Genomic DNA, 18779 nt, shown 5'->3' on the forward strand with positions numbered 1-18779 from the left:
ATAATGTATGTATTTAGTAAGTTATAAAATATATATGGTGATTAAGCTACGCTGAATATTCCATGTTTCATCCACTCTAGGACTCTTCAGAGTTATGCGCATAAGCCTGAAGAGTCCTAGAGTGGATGAAATGCGGAATATTCAGTGTAGCTTAATCGCCATATATATTTTATAACTTACTAACTAGCTCTACCTACGTTTTGAGCACTTTTGAAGTAAATACTTAAAGTTCACGCATAAATTTATACTTTCGTATATTAATTTTATGTGAATAAATTAAGTAGTTATATATATATATATATATATTTTATTTTTTTTTTTACTTCACTTACATTTAAGTTTTGCCCAATAAAAAAAAAACAAATTTGAAAAAAACCCAAAAAACCTTAGAACACCAGCTTGAAAAGCATAGTCTTAATATTAATTAATATTGTGTCAGAACATTAATCCTTTATGACCTGAATTATGATGTAGATGATTAAAAAAATATTAATTTTAGTTTAAAGGGTAATGATACTATGATTGTCTTCAAACTGGAAAAATTATGAAGTTTAATAATTAAACTGAGAATTTTTGCATTCCATAAACTTGCCTTGATTATCATTCATAGTGTTTGACAAGTGTTTTTATGACAATGAACGGAGTCCTCCACACTCTAAGACAGATGGCAGCATACTGAATGTAAGCAACAGACGGCTGTAATCTGAAGGTTTCTGGCATCACGCAGATACTGAACTAATATGTACAAGGCATGTTTGAATCAGTTCCCACATTATTTTTGCCGTTATATTCATTTATTTCCAACTAAATGAATTAGTTCAACCTGGTCGTAAAAGGTTAAAAAATATCGAAATAAATACATTCTTCTGAAATTGCATCATATTATCCCCCTTTATCACGAAACTGCCAGTGTCATCCGTCTACTTTAACGATATAGCCAAAGTGCAATTCAAAATCAAACAATTTTCGCCCTAAAGAAAACACTACAGCTTTACTTCAAAACTTATCGAAATAATCAATTCAGGTAACTTGATTATGTAGTAGAGCTGACATTGATTCAATGTAGCTGCCTTCAGCCTCAATCACTGCCTTGATATGGGTCTGAAACTGGGTGCATGCTTTTTCCATAAGCGCTGGTTGGAGCTCGAATAATCAGTGGATGGCAGCAATCAGGCTGGCTTTGGTGTTGTGGGAGGTCATGTTGGTGATGTTCTCGACATATGACCAAACGAAGTAATCCAGTCGGTTCAAATCGAGGGAGGAAGGGGGGGGGCAGTGAGAGAAGGATACATAGTTGTAGTACTCCTTCTGAAGCCAAGCCTTGGTTTCTTTGGGCTTATGGGCCGGTGTTAAGTCCTGCTGCCAGCGGCCACCTGAGGGTACACTGGGGGATCATCACACTCTTCAGCACATCCAGATACTTTGGTGTTGACTTTCAAGCCGACTTCGAAAATGTGAGGTGGCATAATGTGGCCCTCACTTGAAACCAGACCATAACCATGGCTGGAAACTTTGAGCTGTGCCCTCAAGCATTGAATCATCTGGATTTGCATTTTGAGGGTGCTGGCAATGGTCCTCTTGTCATAACTTGGATCAATAGAGAGCATGAGTTGTACAGCGGTACATCTCCGATCTCACTCGTTGAACATTGTGTCGCTTTCAGACATGATAGAAGGCTCTTATCATTTTTGGGATTTGTACACAACTGGCCAACTAGTAGATGGTCTGCAACAAAAAAAAAATCTGATTTCATCAAACGGAAATGAAATCATGCCATCTTTTCTAAGACAACATTTTTATTATTTCACCCTGTGTTTTGGTGAAAGAATCTTGGTAAAAATTTTTTGTTAAAAAGAATGACATTTGACTCCATACATCTCTCTCCACCTCCAAACCTTAAGATCAAACAGGAGTTTTGTAATTTTATTATTTTTTACTAAATAAATTTTCTAAATTTTCAGGGACATCTTGTTGCTTGAAGCTGGTTTTCTCTGTATACTCATTGCCCCGCTAAGTATAAATCTTGTCATCTGGGAAACGGCCCGCTACCATCACCATGACAACATCACTCTCTTCTTGGTAAAGTGGCTTCTTTTTCGATTGATGTTTGCATCAGGAGTGGTCAAACTGACGAGTATGTGCCCCACCTGGTGGGGGCTTACAGGTAAGCAGCTAAATTATTTCTTTTCTATTTGATACTAGCTGTGATTGGCTGAGGGAAATGTGTTAAATATTGCTATTAAAAACTTCTCTCTCTACCCCCTCTGCCTGTTTCCATCTCCTCCTTCCCAATGTCTGGTTATTGTTACACTTACTGTTTCCACTTCACTTCTGGTTGTTCCTTCGTTGTTTTTTTTATTTTTTTTTCATGGTATTTTTATTAAATTGTTAGATGAAAGTACAGAATAGGTAAGATTCCCCCAACCACCCTCTCTGTGTTGAAGGATTTTTCTAAATGTTATTTAAGATAGCCATTCTTAACATGGGAAGGGGCCAATTATCTTTTAGTTGATTTTGTTTAAAACAAAATTGATCCCTGTTGGTGGTAATAAATAATAATTTTAAGCTACCAGTAAAGCTAAAATGTTTTCGTTTGAAAATTGTGATTAAAAAGTAGTATAATCTTGTACAACATGCCGTCCGTTTCAGGAAAGGGATAAAAAAAAAAAGTGGCTGCTCCTGCTATTTATGGACTGGTGGTCACATGAGGTAATGAAAGTTGGGAAATATGCAAATGAGATGTTTGGTTTTCAAATAAAAAGCCTGTGTGCTTGGCAGAAGTAAGTTCTGACAGATGTGCCCTGGGGTTTGATACCGAGAATTTTGAGAAGAACATAAGTTGAGAATTCTTTCTTTTGACTTTACTTTCTAATATTACCAACATATTCAACTTCAAAAATATTTGCACATTTAACATGTTTTTACAGTAATCAGGGCAGGGTGATTAACAATTTTATGGTTGAATAGTTAGAGATTTATAAAGAATCAGAATCCCTAATTTAGTAATTGTATCGGAATTGTAGGGAAAATATTGGAATTTTCCCATCACTGCATCTCATACTCTCAGTGCGACTCGAAGTGATGTTTATAGTCCCTATACTGTATGAAAAGATAACTTTTTCCTTTTAAGACATAAAGTTGCAGACATGCGTTGCTTGTAGAGAAATGATATGGGAATAATATGATCAATGTGTACTGTGAGTCTTGAAGACGGGCTTCAATCTGATGACCTCAGAGATGGATTAAATTTGGACAGTATAAGGAGATGTGTACAGAACAAGACTTTTTTGGTCTGGTCATATTAAAAGAATGGATAAGGTGTGTTTTAGTTGGATGTAGAACAGTTGAAGTAACAGTGTCGGTTCACATAAAAGTTGAAAACGATGAATTTGCAAGAATACATAAATCCTGACTGTTCTAGTCATTGCTAAGATCTCATTCCGATTAAAGTTTTATCCTAACCTGACATAACACAAAATTGATGGAGCCTTATCAAAGTTATTGAACTGATAGTAGCAGCAACAAATATTAGCAAAAATAATCAATTTTGATTGGTTGGAAATCTAGAGTTTTATTGGTTTTTGTAACCTAACTTCAACCAATCAAAACGCAGTTGCTGTGGGAGTCGGGCACTTGCGAGATTTCATTATATAAGGTAGGGCACATGCTTCGAAGGAGCAGCAATGTTGTCAAACGAACGCTTATCAGTCAGGACCACAACTCTCATAAGAGATCTACCAATTTGACGCTGGGCCAAGGGTTCTTAACAACTTTACTCGCCAATTTCTTCACAGTAGCACTGTCATCTACAACTCGATGACCACCAACGCCGTTGCAATCATACTCCAAATATCATCACAAATGAGAGATAATTTCCGTAAGGTCAAGTCCTGTTTAAAATATTGTCACAAACAATAACTTCCACGCTATCAATCCAGCTTAATTATCACAAACAATAACTTCTAAGGGATGAAACTCCACTTTAATATCATCACAACTGATAACTTCCACTCGGTCAAATCCTGACTTTTTAATATTGTCATAAATGAGCCAAGTACATCCAAGGATGGAAGACTCTTGCAACATCTGGGCAGGAGCTGCTAGAAGCAGCTTATCCTACCTTGACAGTTCAAAATAAACTTTTTAGCCTAGTGGGGGGATGCCCTTTTCTCTTCCTTGCAACATCTTTCTCACAGAAGAGATGTTGCAAGCATGTCTCTGCTTTATCGTTATTTTCCTGGCAAATGCTCATTAATCACTATTAATAATTTCCCCCACTCTTTATCGTTATTTTCCTGGCAAATGCTCATTAATCACTATTAATAATTTCCCCCACTCTTTGTTATTTTCCTGGCAAATGCTCATTAATCACTATTAATTCCCCCCACTCTTTATTTGTGCCTAAACCTAAATGTAGTACATGTACAAAGCTTCTTTCTTAGAACTGCATGCCTGTGGAACTGTTCCGTTTTCCTGCTTTCCAACTGACTACAATATGGTCATATTCAAGTCGAACGTAAACAAATTCTTGATGAGCCATCCCCTTAAGTAATCCAATTTACCAAATTTCCACTATTAGCAATAACTACGATTATATTCCCTTTGACCACTGTACACTCATTAACCCTTATCCTTGAATTTCCTCTGGGCCTTGACAAGTGGTGACTCCTATGTAAAATAAATAAATAAAAAAAAATATAAAAAAATAACTTCGGGTTTATATTATTATATACATAGATTCGAAAAAATTGTCAAAAACAAATATAAAACAAATAAATGTTATCAAAGGCAATATAAGTTACTTTTCTATCTAACTGGATAATTTTTTAGTGTTTTTATTTAATGTAACGTGTTTATTTGGCTCGAAAAACATAGTGGTTACCGATGTATTTGAAAAATGCAAATGGCGGCATGCTCACTGTTGAACACGGGGAGTTTGGGGAAACAAGTTTAAACAAAAATATTATACAAAATACTGTTAGAAACTTGCTCAATATATGTTACCATGACATAGGCGAATATATATTCGGTGGAGTTTTAACAGTATTTTGCATAATTTTTTTGTTTAAACTCATTTTCCCAAATTTACTGTGTTCAACAGCGAACATGCCACCATTTCTTTTTAAAATATATTGATTTGTGATTTTCGATCCGATTACACATTTTAAAGTAAGTAAAACCACTAAAAAAACTTTTCCAGTTTGGTAGAAAAGTAACTTATCTTGCCTTTGGTAACATTTATTTGTTATATATTTGTCTTTTTTTGACCACTTTTTCGAATCTGTGTACACAGTAAAACAAACCCACAACTTCTATACGGTCGAGCCCTGCTTTAAAATCATAACTTCACTTCAGTTATCTTCACAAGTGACTCAAGCCTCACCAATAATTCTCTGACAATTATTCCTCCCTAACCGCTTGCTTTAAAGTTCAATAAAAAAAGGCCAATCTTGTGTTTTGTGTTTTTCTCGCCACTTTATGCTTTATTAATTATACAATAGTTTCATTCATGAATTTGACTGCCACTACAGCACTATTGACATTTCTTCTTCACAATACTTCATCCATTATATAACATTACTAGAAATAGATTAGTTTGGAAGTCCAATTTTTATAAACCATCGGACATTTACTAGCATGTAAAGTGAACGTTAAACCAAATATGAAGTTTAAGGGAAATAACTCTTACTAGTTCTCTTGATATTTACATCCGGGTCATAATTACTTAAGTATCTCTTTATATGATCATGTCAAAGTGCATCATTTGTATTCCTTGCAGTCCATGTTTTTTTTTTTTTTTTTTTCATAATTATCAATGCGTATACCTGCATATTTGTGTTTTTTAAGTAATCGACCATGCATTCAACACCATCATTATTTAAATGATGGAATTAAACAATAATTGTCGTTAGATTAATCACAGTTGTTCTCGTCTTGAGTGTTATCTGCACAGCGTTTCAATAGATACAATTGTCCGATGTGTCTTAACAATACAAACATTCCTACCTCATCTAAAAAAAGCAACTTCAGAAATGTAATAATTGCCTACACACTTGTCTAATCAGGTTTCATAACAACCTCTCAAAGATATTTAAAATTAAATGTAAAAATAGAAATAAAATTTTTAACAAAGGGATGAGGATGGGGAGGGGGTGTCTTTTTAAAAAAAAGCTTTTTGTGAATTAAAAGGGTATATTAAGTGTTAGTAATTATTAGAATTTTAAACGCAAAAAAAACTTATTCTTTCATGCCAATTCACTTTGTACTTCCAGTCTATATTTTTGTTCAATACATGGTCAGCAGAAGTCTTTATTCAAATCTATATTACACACTTTTTTTTTCCAATTTAATAAAATCAATCCATTTATATAACTGTTTCCATTAAATATATATTTTATATATAAAAAAAAAACCATCAATCTCTATTTAGATCTTAAGACAGTTTTACAGGCAGATATATAAAAATTCACTGCAAAGATGTAAAGTATATATATTTTTTTTCTTTCAAATGTATTTAGTCAAAATTTTTCCAAATATACAAATAACAATAGTGAGGACTTTTGTTATTATCCACCAAACTCTCCGATTCTTCATAATAAGTAAAAAAAAAAATAAATAGTAACCTCACAACAAATTAATAATCAAACCTACACAATGTTGAAATTGTGCATTCCTTGCCGAATACAAAATACACATTAAACATCCATTCTGTAAAACTAACTCTACCTGAAAAAAGCAATTTTACATTCTTTAACTAGGAGTGAATTTTTTTTTTAATGAATTATTTTTTTAACATTTTAAATATAATTTTTAATATCTTTTTGAATATTGTTTTTCAAGTATTTATACTTACATATTTATAACTTATTTTTGGAATATATTTTATCATATAATTTTAAGATATTAAATATTTTTAATGTTTAAGTGTTTGTAATTTTTTTATAAAATATTTTTCAGCTCTGGATTATCACTTTGAATCTCAGGTATGATCTTTTTTTTTTTTATTTTAAAATAAAAATCATTTTAAAATTCAGAAAAAAAGAAAGCAATTTATCTTTGAGTTTTATTCTTTTTAATCTGCTCTCCAAAAAGGAGAATTTGTCAATTATAAGAATCAACCTTTTGCATGTGAGTACAGCCAGGGAAGCAGGTAATATAAAAAAAAAACACAAAAACAATGGTGACTATATTCTAAACCGAAAGTTGCAATTCTTGGTCGTTATGCAATTATATCCAAACTAATTATATGCGTACTGTTCTACAAGTAGTTTAGAATTTTAAAAATTAAGATAACTGGTTCTCAGTACGTCCTTCTAAAAGTAAAAATCGTGTTTCAACAGATTTCTATGATGCGTTATATTGTAAAGTTATCAATGTTTTCTAAAGGAGTTGTCAAAAGAATTTTGGACATCTGAATCTATTAAAAGTGATATCTCTTCTAGTTAATTTTCAAATTTCATTACGAAATTCTTAAGAGAAACGCAGTACGACCATTTACAAATGTGGGGTCTTTACAAAATTTTACCGAAAACGCTGTTTTATAACATTTTTATCAATTATCTTAAAACTCTAAAAATATATAATGTACATTATTAATTCGTTTGAAAGTATATTCATTTTCGAACAAAACGGTGGTATTTTGAGGACTTAAGGTGCTTTGGTTTTTAAAATATGACGATTTTAGCAGAACCCCCTTGGAATCTGTAATTATCTAGAGCGTTTTATCGTCCGTGTGTATTGCTATTTCAACAGTATGCGTTATGATGCGTTATATTGTAAAGTGTTATCAATGTTTTCTACATTTAAGTTATCCTAATTTGTGATGGCTAATAAATGGGTGCTCATTTGATATAAACTTTATAAAAGAATAAGATCCTCATAAAAACTAAAATATTGTAAAACATAAAAATCCAAATGGAATTCTCTAGTGACATAATAATTGAGAAGAGATTAACAAAAAAATCCCGAAAAATTTGGGAAAAAGATGTTTTGCTTAACTATTCGGCAACGTTTGAATCAAATTGTTTAGAGGATTTGTAAAGTAAACAAAATTCAAATTTCCAGGGAAAGAAATCATTCACAGAATATGAAAAAAAAAAAAAAAAAACTAAAAAGAAAAACTAGCAGTTTGAGGGAAGAGACTATTAGAGTAGAATGCTTTCTGGCATCTAAGAATCTCTATAAATGTAAAGGTGGAAGAATTTTTCTGCAAGTTTTCAGACATTTGTGTTGAACAAAGATGGCGGCGTAGTTCAGATCGGTAACCAAGATGGCGGCGAAGAATTAAATGCGGTCCGTGACGTAGCAAATGGCAAACTGATTGAATCCGAAATTCGACGATTTTTATAATAATTTTGCGACGTTTTGATTGGTTGTTTAGCACAGCCGTTGGTTATAAAAATGGTTCGTCTCCTACCTCCATTGGAAGTCAAAAACTTTTTATAGGTTTACTCAGGTGGGAGAATGGTATTTACATAGATGAGGCGTAAGTGTTATTTTTCTAATTTTTTTTTACATAGGCATCACCACATTATCAAGGCCAAGAGGCCACTCAAGGATAAGGGTTATGATCCCATTAGAATATTTGTAAAATAAGCACAGGGATGCAACAGTGTGATGATGGGACAGAGATTGGAGCCTAGTTGACAGTGTGAGATCTATTAGGTCAGGGACTCTTTTCTAGATCCTTCTTGGGTATAAGTAACTTACTAGCATGGTAAAGAGAACTCACCTTTGCAGCAAACTTGGCAATGTCCTCAATGGATTTTTTTTCAGTTCATCTTGCTTGTGCATGTTTAGCTGAGGAGTTTGAATGAAGAGCTTTTGGGTAGTGTATTAGTCATGTCAATCAGTGTTTGAGAAGATTTCTTGTAAGTGTTAAAGGAAAGAAGTTTAGTCTTAGTAGCATTAAATGTTACCATCTATTTACAGCCTCCTCATTTAACTAAAGACAGCAAGGAACAAAAGGTTTTTCCTCCAAGGTTTCAGCCATTGCCTTAGATATGTGTTCATTAGTTTTCCCCTAATGTCTGTTATAGACCATGGTTTCATGAGCACTCCCCTCCCCCAAAAAGAATTATCAGCGAGGTCATTTATGAATATGAGGAATACCACTGTGGCACACCCATATTTATATCCTGCTGTTTCCATAAGAATTATGTTTTATGTAATTTTTTTTTGTTTTATGTAATTTTTTTTTGTTTTATGTAATTTTTTTTTGTTTTATGTAATTTATCCCCTGATTTCATCTTCATGTATTTGTGTCATGATGGATATAATTTCTGATGAGACCATACTTACAGGCAAATTGAACACATGTCCAGGACAATAACTGAATCCTTATCAAATGACCTCTGGGCAAAGTCAAAATATATAACAAATACTACTTTTTTTTTTTTTTTTTTTAACTTCATTTTAATTTTCTAGGAATAAAGATTTTTTGATTCTTGTCCAGAATCTGTGATGAAAAAAAAAAAAAAAAAAAAAAAAAATATATTGCAAAAATCATATAAATTCTTAACGTGTAATTTTCTACAAAAGTTTAATATTAAATGTTAATTTTTTTTCTTTCTCTGTCTGCAGTGCAATTTTAATGTTAATTTTTTTTTTTTCGCAGTGCATTCCTACCCCGTTGTCCTGGTATGCACATCATCTTCCGTCCTGGCTCCTCCACTTAGGAGTGACTGCCACATTTTTGATTGAAATTGTTATTCCATTTCTATTTTTCGCTCCAATCAAACATTTACGGAGGTTTGCATTCTATTCCCAGGTGAGTTTTGCTGATTTTTTTTTTTTTTTTTTTTTAAGACTGATTTTGTTGTGGATCTATCCATTTTTACCTTGATTTTTACCTTTTTTTTAAAAATTTTTTTTTTTTTTTTTTCATCATTAATTCCGAAACATAATTTTTACCAACTCACTATAACTTATTTCACAATAAATTGCACTGTAGAGAACCTACTCTTGGTTTTATAAAATTATTTTTATATATAATCGCTTGAATTAAAGTTTAAAATGCAAAAGTCAAGTATCATGGTTCAATTGTGCTCTGACCAGAAATATTTCGAACGTGCCCCTGTCATATCAAAGAACCTACTGTTGATTGATTGAGATTGTCGGACTGATTTCCTCATCTTGGTTGTTATTGTCACAACGTTTCGGCCGTTTTGCCCTCCGGCCTTCGTCAGGTGTTTTGTATCGAACTGGGGAACGGTTCCCAAAACGGCCGAAACGTTGTGACAATAACAACCAAGATGAGGAAGTCAGTCCGACAATCTCAATCAATGAAAACACCTCATCTCAAAAATACAGACAATTACCAACACGCCCCTGTCATATCAAAGAACCTACTGTTGATTTTATATGCTGAGCCTTTTGGTTTGTGTGCTATAAAATAAAATTTCTCAAATGCACTTACGTTAAGCTGTGTAAGGTATTAACTTTGGTCCAAATTCTTCATTTCATCGCATTATTTTAATTAATGATACTTATTGAAGACATTTCAATACAAAACCTATCTAAGAACACTGCCAGGCACAGGAAGTTCCTTTGGGCGAAATTTCATAAAAATCAGCTCAGCTATTTAGGAGTCCAAAGGAAACAAACTCCCCCACCCACAAAGTTCCCTTTATCTATATATAAAAGTGAAAATGTATGTATGTTCGCTTTTTGTGTATGTCCACAAAAGGATTTTTTTCGGCGGCTTCCCGAGGCTGTTGCTCATTTTAAAAACTTTATATCACGTCGAAATCATATCTACGAGTTACGAACGGGCGTCGCCCGTCAATTTAATTTGCCCGACTTTGAAACGTTAAATATTAGACATTTTGGGATCGTCGCATATTGCTTTCATTTTTCGGTATAAAAAAAAAAAGCAAAACTTGATTTCAATCCCTGGCCCACGGTCAGTGGTCTCTAGAAAGCGATGTAACGTTTGATCAATGTCGGCTTACTGTTGTCATATCAGACGGTTGCTTTCATTTCGAAACCAGACACTCCCCCTAATAAACGTGGGAGCTGTTTTTCCCCAACGTTAGCTAAAAACAAACAAACCGGATTATTGACCTCATTAAAAACGGTCTCGCAGAAAATGTTAATTGCTGAATAGCTATTGCTTACGTTGCTGTCATCGTAACGCTCGCACAAAATGTTAACTCTACGACTTCCGTGCGGGCACCTGTCAATTCTCTTACTTAAATAAATTCAAACATCTTTCAGTAACTCATTCTGGCTAGCTGTTAACGTGTTTTTTTTTTTTTTTTTTTTTTTTTTTTCACATTTTATTTTCCAACTTTGCCTCGGGGCTTCGTGTTCAATCCTACCAACTTACCCCTCCCCCATCCTCGGGTTTCTTTTTGATTTTGATTTAAGAGCACACACACCTTGTAACACCCGGGTAACGCCAGGTACCCCCACTAGTATAATAATAGATGATTTTTCATAATTTTCTGAATTTTTATTAATTTCGACGACACATAATTTTGTGATAGTGTTTTTATATAGATTCTTATTGTTTTCATGCTACCATGGCTACCCAGCATTGCCCAGGTGGAGATGGGTGGTAATACTAAGGGTATTGAACAACCCCCAGCCTTAAAAACAAGTGAATCAAAACAAAAATAGCGAGTGCCCGTGTGACCACAAAAAAAAAAAAATTAGCCGCAAGAAGCAGGCTCGAACCTGTAACATGAAATTACTTTTTTTTTCTTTTTTTTCTTTTTCTTTTTCTTTTTTCTTTTTTTTTTTCTTCTTTTCTTTTCTTCTTTTCTTTTTTTCTTTTTTTTTTTTCTTTTTTTTTTTTCTTTTTTTTCTTTTTTTTCTTTTTCTTTTTTTTCTTTTTCTTTTTTTTCTTTTTCTTTTTCTTTTTTTTCTTTTTCTTTTTTTCTTTTTTCTTTTTTTTCTTCTTTTTTTTCTTTTTCTTTTTTTTCTTTTTTTTTCTTTTTCTCTTTTTTTTTTCTCTTTCTTTTTTTCTTTTTTTTCTTTTCTTTTTCTTTTTTTATTAACATAGATTGCTAGGCGTATAACTTGCAAAAAGTGACTCCTTGCAAAAACCAGCCCAGTTGAGACAGAACAGGATTAATCTTTTTAGCCAATTTTAAGTTATTTTTTTGCCTGAAAGATTGATCATTCTAATGATGCCAATTTTGTCACAGTCTAATGAGTCTCAAAAGTTTTTGGCAAACATATAAACACACACACAAACTAACACACATTTTCTCTTTTATATAATAGATTAGCAAGGATACCCAGTGTTGCTCGGGTGTAGAGTAAGAACCCCCCCCCCAAAAAAAAAAGTAGGCAGCTCGGATGTTACCCCCCCCTCCCCAAAAAAAAAAAACCGTGGTAATAGGTAGATGGGCTTGAACTTGTAACATGAAAGAGGAAAAAAAAGGTAACGTCTTAGCTGATGTCTCCATCGTGCAACCGGAAGTCAAGAGCATTGAAATTAAGTGTAGTCAATCCAACGGTGACTATGTCTTGCTAAAATGTCAGTGAAAAAAGCGACCCCTCCTTGTAGAAAACTGCCCAGTTGAGGGTGAAGGAAGGAAGGAATGTTTTTGGCCAATTTTTCGCTATTTTTTGTCTGAAGGATCGTGCTTGAAAAAATACCGATCTTGCAAGGATCTGATGTAAGACACACACACACACACTTTGCTTTTTATATATCAATTTCCGAAATCCAAGTATAATTTTTAGCAGATATTTTAATTCGTTAATAAAAGATATTTTTTATTTTGCCTTGACGGCCTTCAAAATTTAGTGGATGGAGACATTTTCACCCACTCCTAACCAATCTTTCTCAGAAGAGACATTGTGAATCTCTTTCCTCTTATTACTTTTATGGTAGGTGCTCGACTGAGCTTCAATTGTTCATCCTTGTAAAACATTCACGACAGCTACTTGCTTAGCTACAATTATGACAACAACTTCCCTTACTCGTTTTACGCCAAAAACTAAATGCAAATTCCATGAGCAAAGCTTCTTTCCTGGAATTGTTTGGATTACAGTACTGTGGGACTGCTTTCTAGCTGACTATAACATGATCATTTTCAAATTTTCATTTTGTAAATATGGGTGCTTATTAGGATACAGTTGACAGATCAATATCTTTTATTAAATATAAATGCGAAGAAGGTAGGTTCTCTCTACCGTGCTAGAAAGATACTAACGCCCAAAATTATCCTATACCTCTATAAGGCCACCATTCGCCCATGTATGGATTATTGTTGTCATATTTGGACTGGTGCATCTGCCACTAGTCTCTCGCTCCTAGACAAGGTTCAAAAGAGAGTCGCCAATCTGATATCTCCTGAACTGTCATCTAAACTTCAGCCCCTGTCCCATTGACGAAATGTTGCATCCCTCTGCCTTTTCTACAAGTACTTTAACGGTGAATGCTCTGATGAACTGCAAGCACTTGTACCCTCTCAACGTAAATACCTCCGACAAACTCGACAAGCAGCTAAATCCAACCCTTTCACAGTTGAGATCCCTAGATGTAAGAGAGCTTTCTACTTCAGTAGTTTCTTCCCCAGAACAGCTAGACTTTGGAATTCCTTTCCGGGTCCCTGCTTCCCTTACTGTACTGACATGCAGAAGTTCAAGTGCAATGTGAACCAGCATCTTGCTGCCCAACTCCCTACACGGTACCCCTGATGCCTATGTCCCTGATAGTAGCCCCTACACCAAAGTGGCAATGTGCCTTGTTTGGGGGGAAAACAAAACAACCCAAAAAAATATTAAGTAAAAAACATTACGTTCTTAATTGTCATGCCGAAAATAGTAATATATCCAAAAATTATGAAAAATTGAATAGAAAGTTATTCATAGTTAAAAGTAATTTTTACAGTAAATTGCATTTTTCTTAGTTGTTATAAAATACAGTAGGAGTCTACATGCAGGGGACATAACTCCGAAAAGGAATATTTTAGATTACTTATGTCATGATTGCAATATTTGTTGTCTATAGTGATAGACTTTTTTACTAAAAACACAATAGTACTTGTTCTACTTGAATTTTCGTAATTTTTGGGTATATTACTATTTTCGACATAAGTACGTAATATTGTTTTTGCTAAAAACAATATATTTAAAAAAATCAATTTATCAACTATATCTTAACAAGTACCTAAATAAGTTCTTGTTGAACCGTCCATTGATATAACTAGACCAGACTTGAGTTCCACCATTATTGGTGTGATTCCGAGATAAGCGGAGAGCACATACAGCACCTGGAAGTCACAAATGGTCACCCATTTAGTACTGAGCAGCTTCAATGTTGCTTAACTTCGGTGATCCAATGTGAATTAAAACTGTAAATTGAACTTTACAATCAAAATTTATTGTTCGACTGAATACTCCAAAAAACAATTTACAAAGTCCTTATTCCGCGGAGTTTCAAAGAATGCTATTCTTCTCATCAGAGGACATAAAGAAATCAGCAAATTATATTTGTAGCAATGCTAGAATTTGCTAGTTAAGGCATTAAGTGAAACCGCAATTTATTGTAGTATAAATTGGCAAATAAAAAAAAATAAACAATATTGGATATGTAAAAAAAACTAATACAAAAAAAAAAAAAACGCGCATAATACTTCAGTTTGAATGAAACTCCTCTAGAGTTGATCCAAAATGCAAAATAGTTCTTTAGATAGAATGTATTCCAAAATAAGTCCAGCATGACAATGCATATAATCCGGATGGAAAGTTTTCAAAAGCTGAAATAATGAAAATTGTTTTTTTCCGGACAGTGCAGTAGTCCAAAAAGAAGTCTGTCCCTAGCCAAATGGGATCTAATAGTAAAAAGAGAAATCCAATATGACAACCTTCATCATCGGCTTACTTAGAAAAAGTGATTTGAAGCGAGAAAGATGTTAGGACCTCTTCCTAATTTCACGTTTACATAACCTTAGTTTTGTTTATGGTTATAGTCAGCTAATGTACTTCCTAACTTCCGGCAAGTTTGCTCCCATAGGTTCCTTTTATTTTTATTGTTTTTCAGTATTTCTATTGTGAAACGATTTATTGGAATAAGATATAAGAAAAGGACATGATTGGAAAATATATACAATAAAAATTAACAAAATTATAAAAAGATAAAAATAACACAATTAGTCTTTATTTGCACTTTTAAAAACAAAATTAAAGTTTCTTATTTTATTTTAAATTTTATAAAAAATATACAAATAAAATTAGACTAAATAGTTTACTTAAAAAGATTTTTTAAATGCATTTTCAATAATTCTTTAAAAACAAGTGTTTTCAATAATTTTTAATGAAAATAAAATCAAAACTCTTCAATGATTTTTATTTAACCATTTGAAGAGTTTTTCGGCCTTATTTTAATTAAGAATTATTTAATTTTTTTTTTAAGATTTGTTGAAATCAGTTTTTTAAAGAATTGTTGAAAAACGGTTGGAAGAACGTAATAAGAGTACATACCCATACAGAGATATAGATATGAGAGAAACACGTGAAAAAACTGATTTGCCTTGTCACTGCTTCCGTTAGCAGACACGCTGGAAATTAGGAAGTACGTTAACTATTACCTTGTTTACCAATCTAACATAGATACGGGTATCTGATAAAAAATGTTGATTTCAAATCTGGTTACTTTAACAGTGACACCATGACATGCATAACTTTGCTTTCCATATGTCATTAATTTCTTTGAACATTATTTCTTTCAGTTGCTGCTTCAGATTGGCATCATTTTGACTGGAAATTACAATTTTTTCAACCTGCTCACGATCACTCTTTGTGTTTCTCTCTTGGATGACGATTTCTTTCAAAAACGAAAAGGTAAATAATTTTCTCATAAATTTTTTTTTTTTTTTTTTTTTTTTTTTTACAGTGGTCACCACTTATCAAGGCCCAGAAGCTACTCAGGGATAAGGGTTATTGCAAGTACATTACGTTAGTGTGGAGATTTGATGAAGTGTTTACTTAAGGGGGCGGTTCATTAGGAATTTGTTAACATTGGACTTGAAGACATCCAGGTTGTAGTCAGGTGGGAAGCAGGCAGACAGAAATCATGTCACAGTAATGAACATATCCAAAAATTACGGAAAACGATGAGGTAGAAAATTATTAATGGAAATCATTCTTAAAGATAATTAATGAAAACTGAGTTTGGGAAAAGAGAAACCGAAGAGTTTGATTGGAAGAGAAAGGAGGTAAATCTTTTCTGAATGAAAATCTTTGGTTAATTTAGCAAAATTTAATCTTCGCTAATTCTCATCAAAAACTGTTTTCAGTAATCATTATTTTCCCACCTAATCGTTTTTTGTAATTTTTCGATATTTTTATATGACAATTCAATAGATACTGTTGGTTTCACATGAAATTCAATATTTAATTTTTTTGAATTTCGCTACAACAAATAATTGATAGGGATGAAAGATGGAGTGTCGGGCGACTCAAAGATGCATCACATATGCTAAAGAAAAAAAAAAATTACTAAGCAGACCAAGCGTAGAAATTAATAGCATTTGGGAGCGTGTCATTGTAAGAAAAACAAAAATTGTACACCTTTTACAAGTTTGGCGATGGAAGTGAGATAATCCCATATTGATCTTTGTTAGAGTTGCCGCCCTTTTTCACACATACGAAACTGCAGCCATAAAACAAACCAACTCCAGGAATCCAAAAATATCTACGGAGCCAGTAACTTCTCTTTTTCTTTGCAAGACACCAATCAACATGCCTGAAGAAATAACACTCAAAGTAATATAAATAACAAAGAACTTTCTTACATTATTATTTGCCTTTATTCCTCATGCATAATTATGTCCCCTCCCCACCTGATTCTTGACTATACATGTGATTGTCTCCCCTTGTTCTTTTCTATACATGATTGCTTCCCCTTATATACGATGGTTACCCTCTTAAATATTACTATTTGCTAAATCACTGAAAAATCTGAACACTGATTAACAAAAAAAAAATAATTTGCTTTTAAATTAAAATTAAAAAAAAAAAATGCAATGTGATCAAAATTCTACTTAAAACTGAAGTTTTTGGTAATTGTCTTTTTCACAGAAAAAGTGGAAAACAAAAATGGTCAACAAATGCATTTTACCAAAACCAATAAAAGTTACTTTTCTACCAAACTGTCTAATTTGTTTGTATTTTAAAGTTAAAAATAAAATTATTTCAATCAAAAACTTCAGTCAGATCACCTTGCAAAACTCAAAATCAAAAATTGTTGGTGAATATGTTACCGGAGACATTTGCAGTTTGAATTTTTTAAGAAAACAAATATCCAACAACTGTTTTAAATGTATTGAAAGTAGAAAATGACAAAAAAAAAAATCAGATTTTGGTTATGTCTGAAGTGCCTTTTATTGGAATTATTAAGGAGTCACTAACTGGGTGCCCTGTGATTGGATGAAAAAAAAAACAACCAATCACAGACCTCCCTTTTTAGATTCCTCCCAACCTCTCTTCCTATTAATACAATTTTTCTTATAACAACTACACTTGTTATGTTTCTCCCTTATTGTCGACGTCATTTTATCTTTGTTACCGTCTATTGTTGGGAAAATCCCAATACCTTCACCATTTTTGAATTTGAGTCTAACCTGATAATTAAACTTTTTAAAGAAAAAGAAAACGTCCTAAAATACAAAAATTTAGGCGGGTAGGATGAAAATTAACTTTTATTGCCTTTGGTAACAATTTTTATTTTCTTAATTATACTAGACAATCACCAAAAATGTTCTGCTTTTTAATAAATTCTAATTCATACTTAGACATGCGGTATTGATTTTGGAAAGGTGGAAATAGTTTGCATTTCTTTAAGGCATTTCTGGTGTTTTACAAAGACCCATATGTATTCTTTCACTAAATCCTAAACCTTTAACATTTCTGTCCTTATTTCTTAATTTCTAAATTATAATAATGCAGAACACTACTAAAAAGGCAAACCATGTAAATAACTTTTTTCCTGTATTTTAAATATTAATCTGAGATTTTAATCCATTTTTTTTTCATTGACTTATTTTTGTTTCTTTTTAGCTCGTCATTCAAAAAAGAAAGTCCTCTGGTATCGAGTAACAGATTGGGTTTTAACAGCTGCAGCTTATGGTTACATCATCTACATTTTGGTGAAATACTTTGGTTTGAGTTTTGGACCAGACTATACAACTCTCAAAACAAAGATTAGTAAGTTCGGATGGTTTTATTTAAAAAAAAAAAAAAATTTTTTTTTTTTTTTTTAAATTTCTAGCTTATGGTGTCAATTTATAACTAGATTTTTTTTCTAGTCATTTATTTGTCTATCCTTTTTTTTTTTTTTTTTTTTTTTTTTCATATACCATAAGATTTATAAAATAAAAAAAATAAAAAAAAATTGCTTGTATAAAACCCACATTCTTTGAGGTGAAAATGTAGTTTAAAAAAAAAAAAAATTGTGGTCACCTTCAGAATGATCAGCTAGCGTTTCATCAATTCTCATGGCTGCATTTCATTAGTGCCGCATTTTCTGGTGAAAAAAAAAAAAAATTATTTAAAAAAAAATTTCTAGCTTACGGTGTGAATTTATAACTAGATTTTTTTTCTAGTCATTTATTTGTCCTTTTTGTTTCATATACCATGAGATTTGTAAAAATAAAATTAAAAAAAAAAAAAAAAAATGCTTGTATAAAACCCACATTCTTGTTACGGGTTAAAAATGGGTGTTGTCTGCTAATTTAACCCCATAAAAATGATACAAGAACTCTGAACGTTTAATAGATTTATTTAACAAGTTACAATTCAGATTATACTAAGTTATACAG

The 18779-nt window shown here is 32.4% G+C and overlaps 1 protein-coding gene across 3 annotated transcripts in view; it reads left to right on the forward strand.

Annotated features, from left to right (window-relative positions):
* LOC145256315 (lipase maturation factor 2-like) overlaps positions 1 to 18779 on the forward strand; it is a 178678-nt gene that overhangs the window by 91918 nt on the left and 67981 nt on the right. For all 3 annotated transcript variants that reach the window (XM_080115044.1, XM_080115045.1, XM_080115046.1), the window contains exons 5-9: positions 1962 to 2164; positions 6958 to 6983; positions 9617 to 9769; positions 15690 to 15801; positions 18019 to 18165. In XM_080115044.1, coding sequence (XP_079971170.1) covers positions 1962 to 2164; positions 6958 to 6983; positions 9617 to 9769; positions 15690 to 15801; positions 18019 to 18165 — 641 coding nt within the window. The remainder of the gene's footprint in view (positions 1 to 1961; positions 2165 to 6957; positions 6984 to 9616; positions 9770 to 15689; positions 15802 to 18018; positions 18166 to 18779) is intronic.

This window comes from Euprymna scolopes, chromosome 32, assembly GCF_053919585.1.
Source record: "Euprymna scolopes isolate OS-2025 chromosome 32, ASM5391958v1, whole genome shotgun sequence".
Lineage (NCBI taxonomy): Eukaryota > Metazoa > Mollusca > Cephalopoda > Sepiida > Sepiolidae > Euprymna > Euprymna scolopes.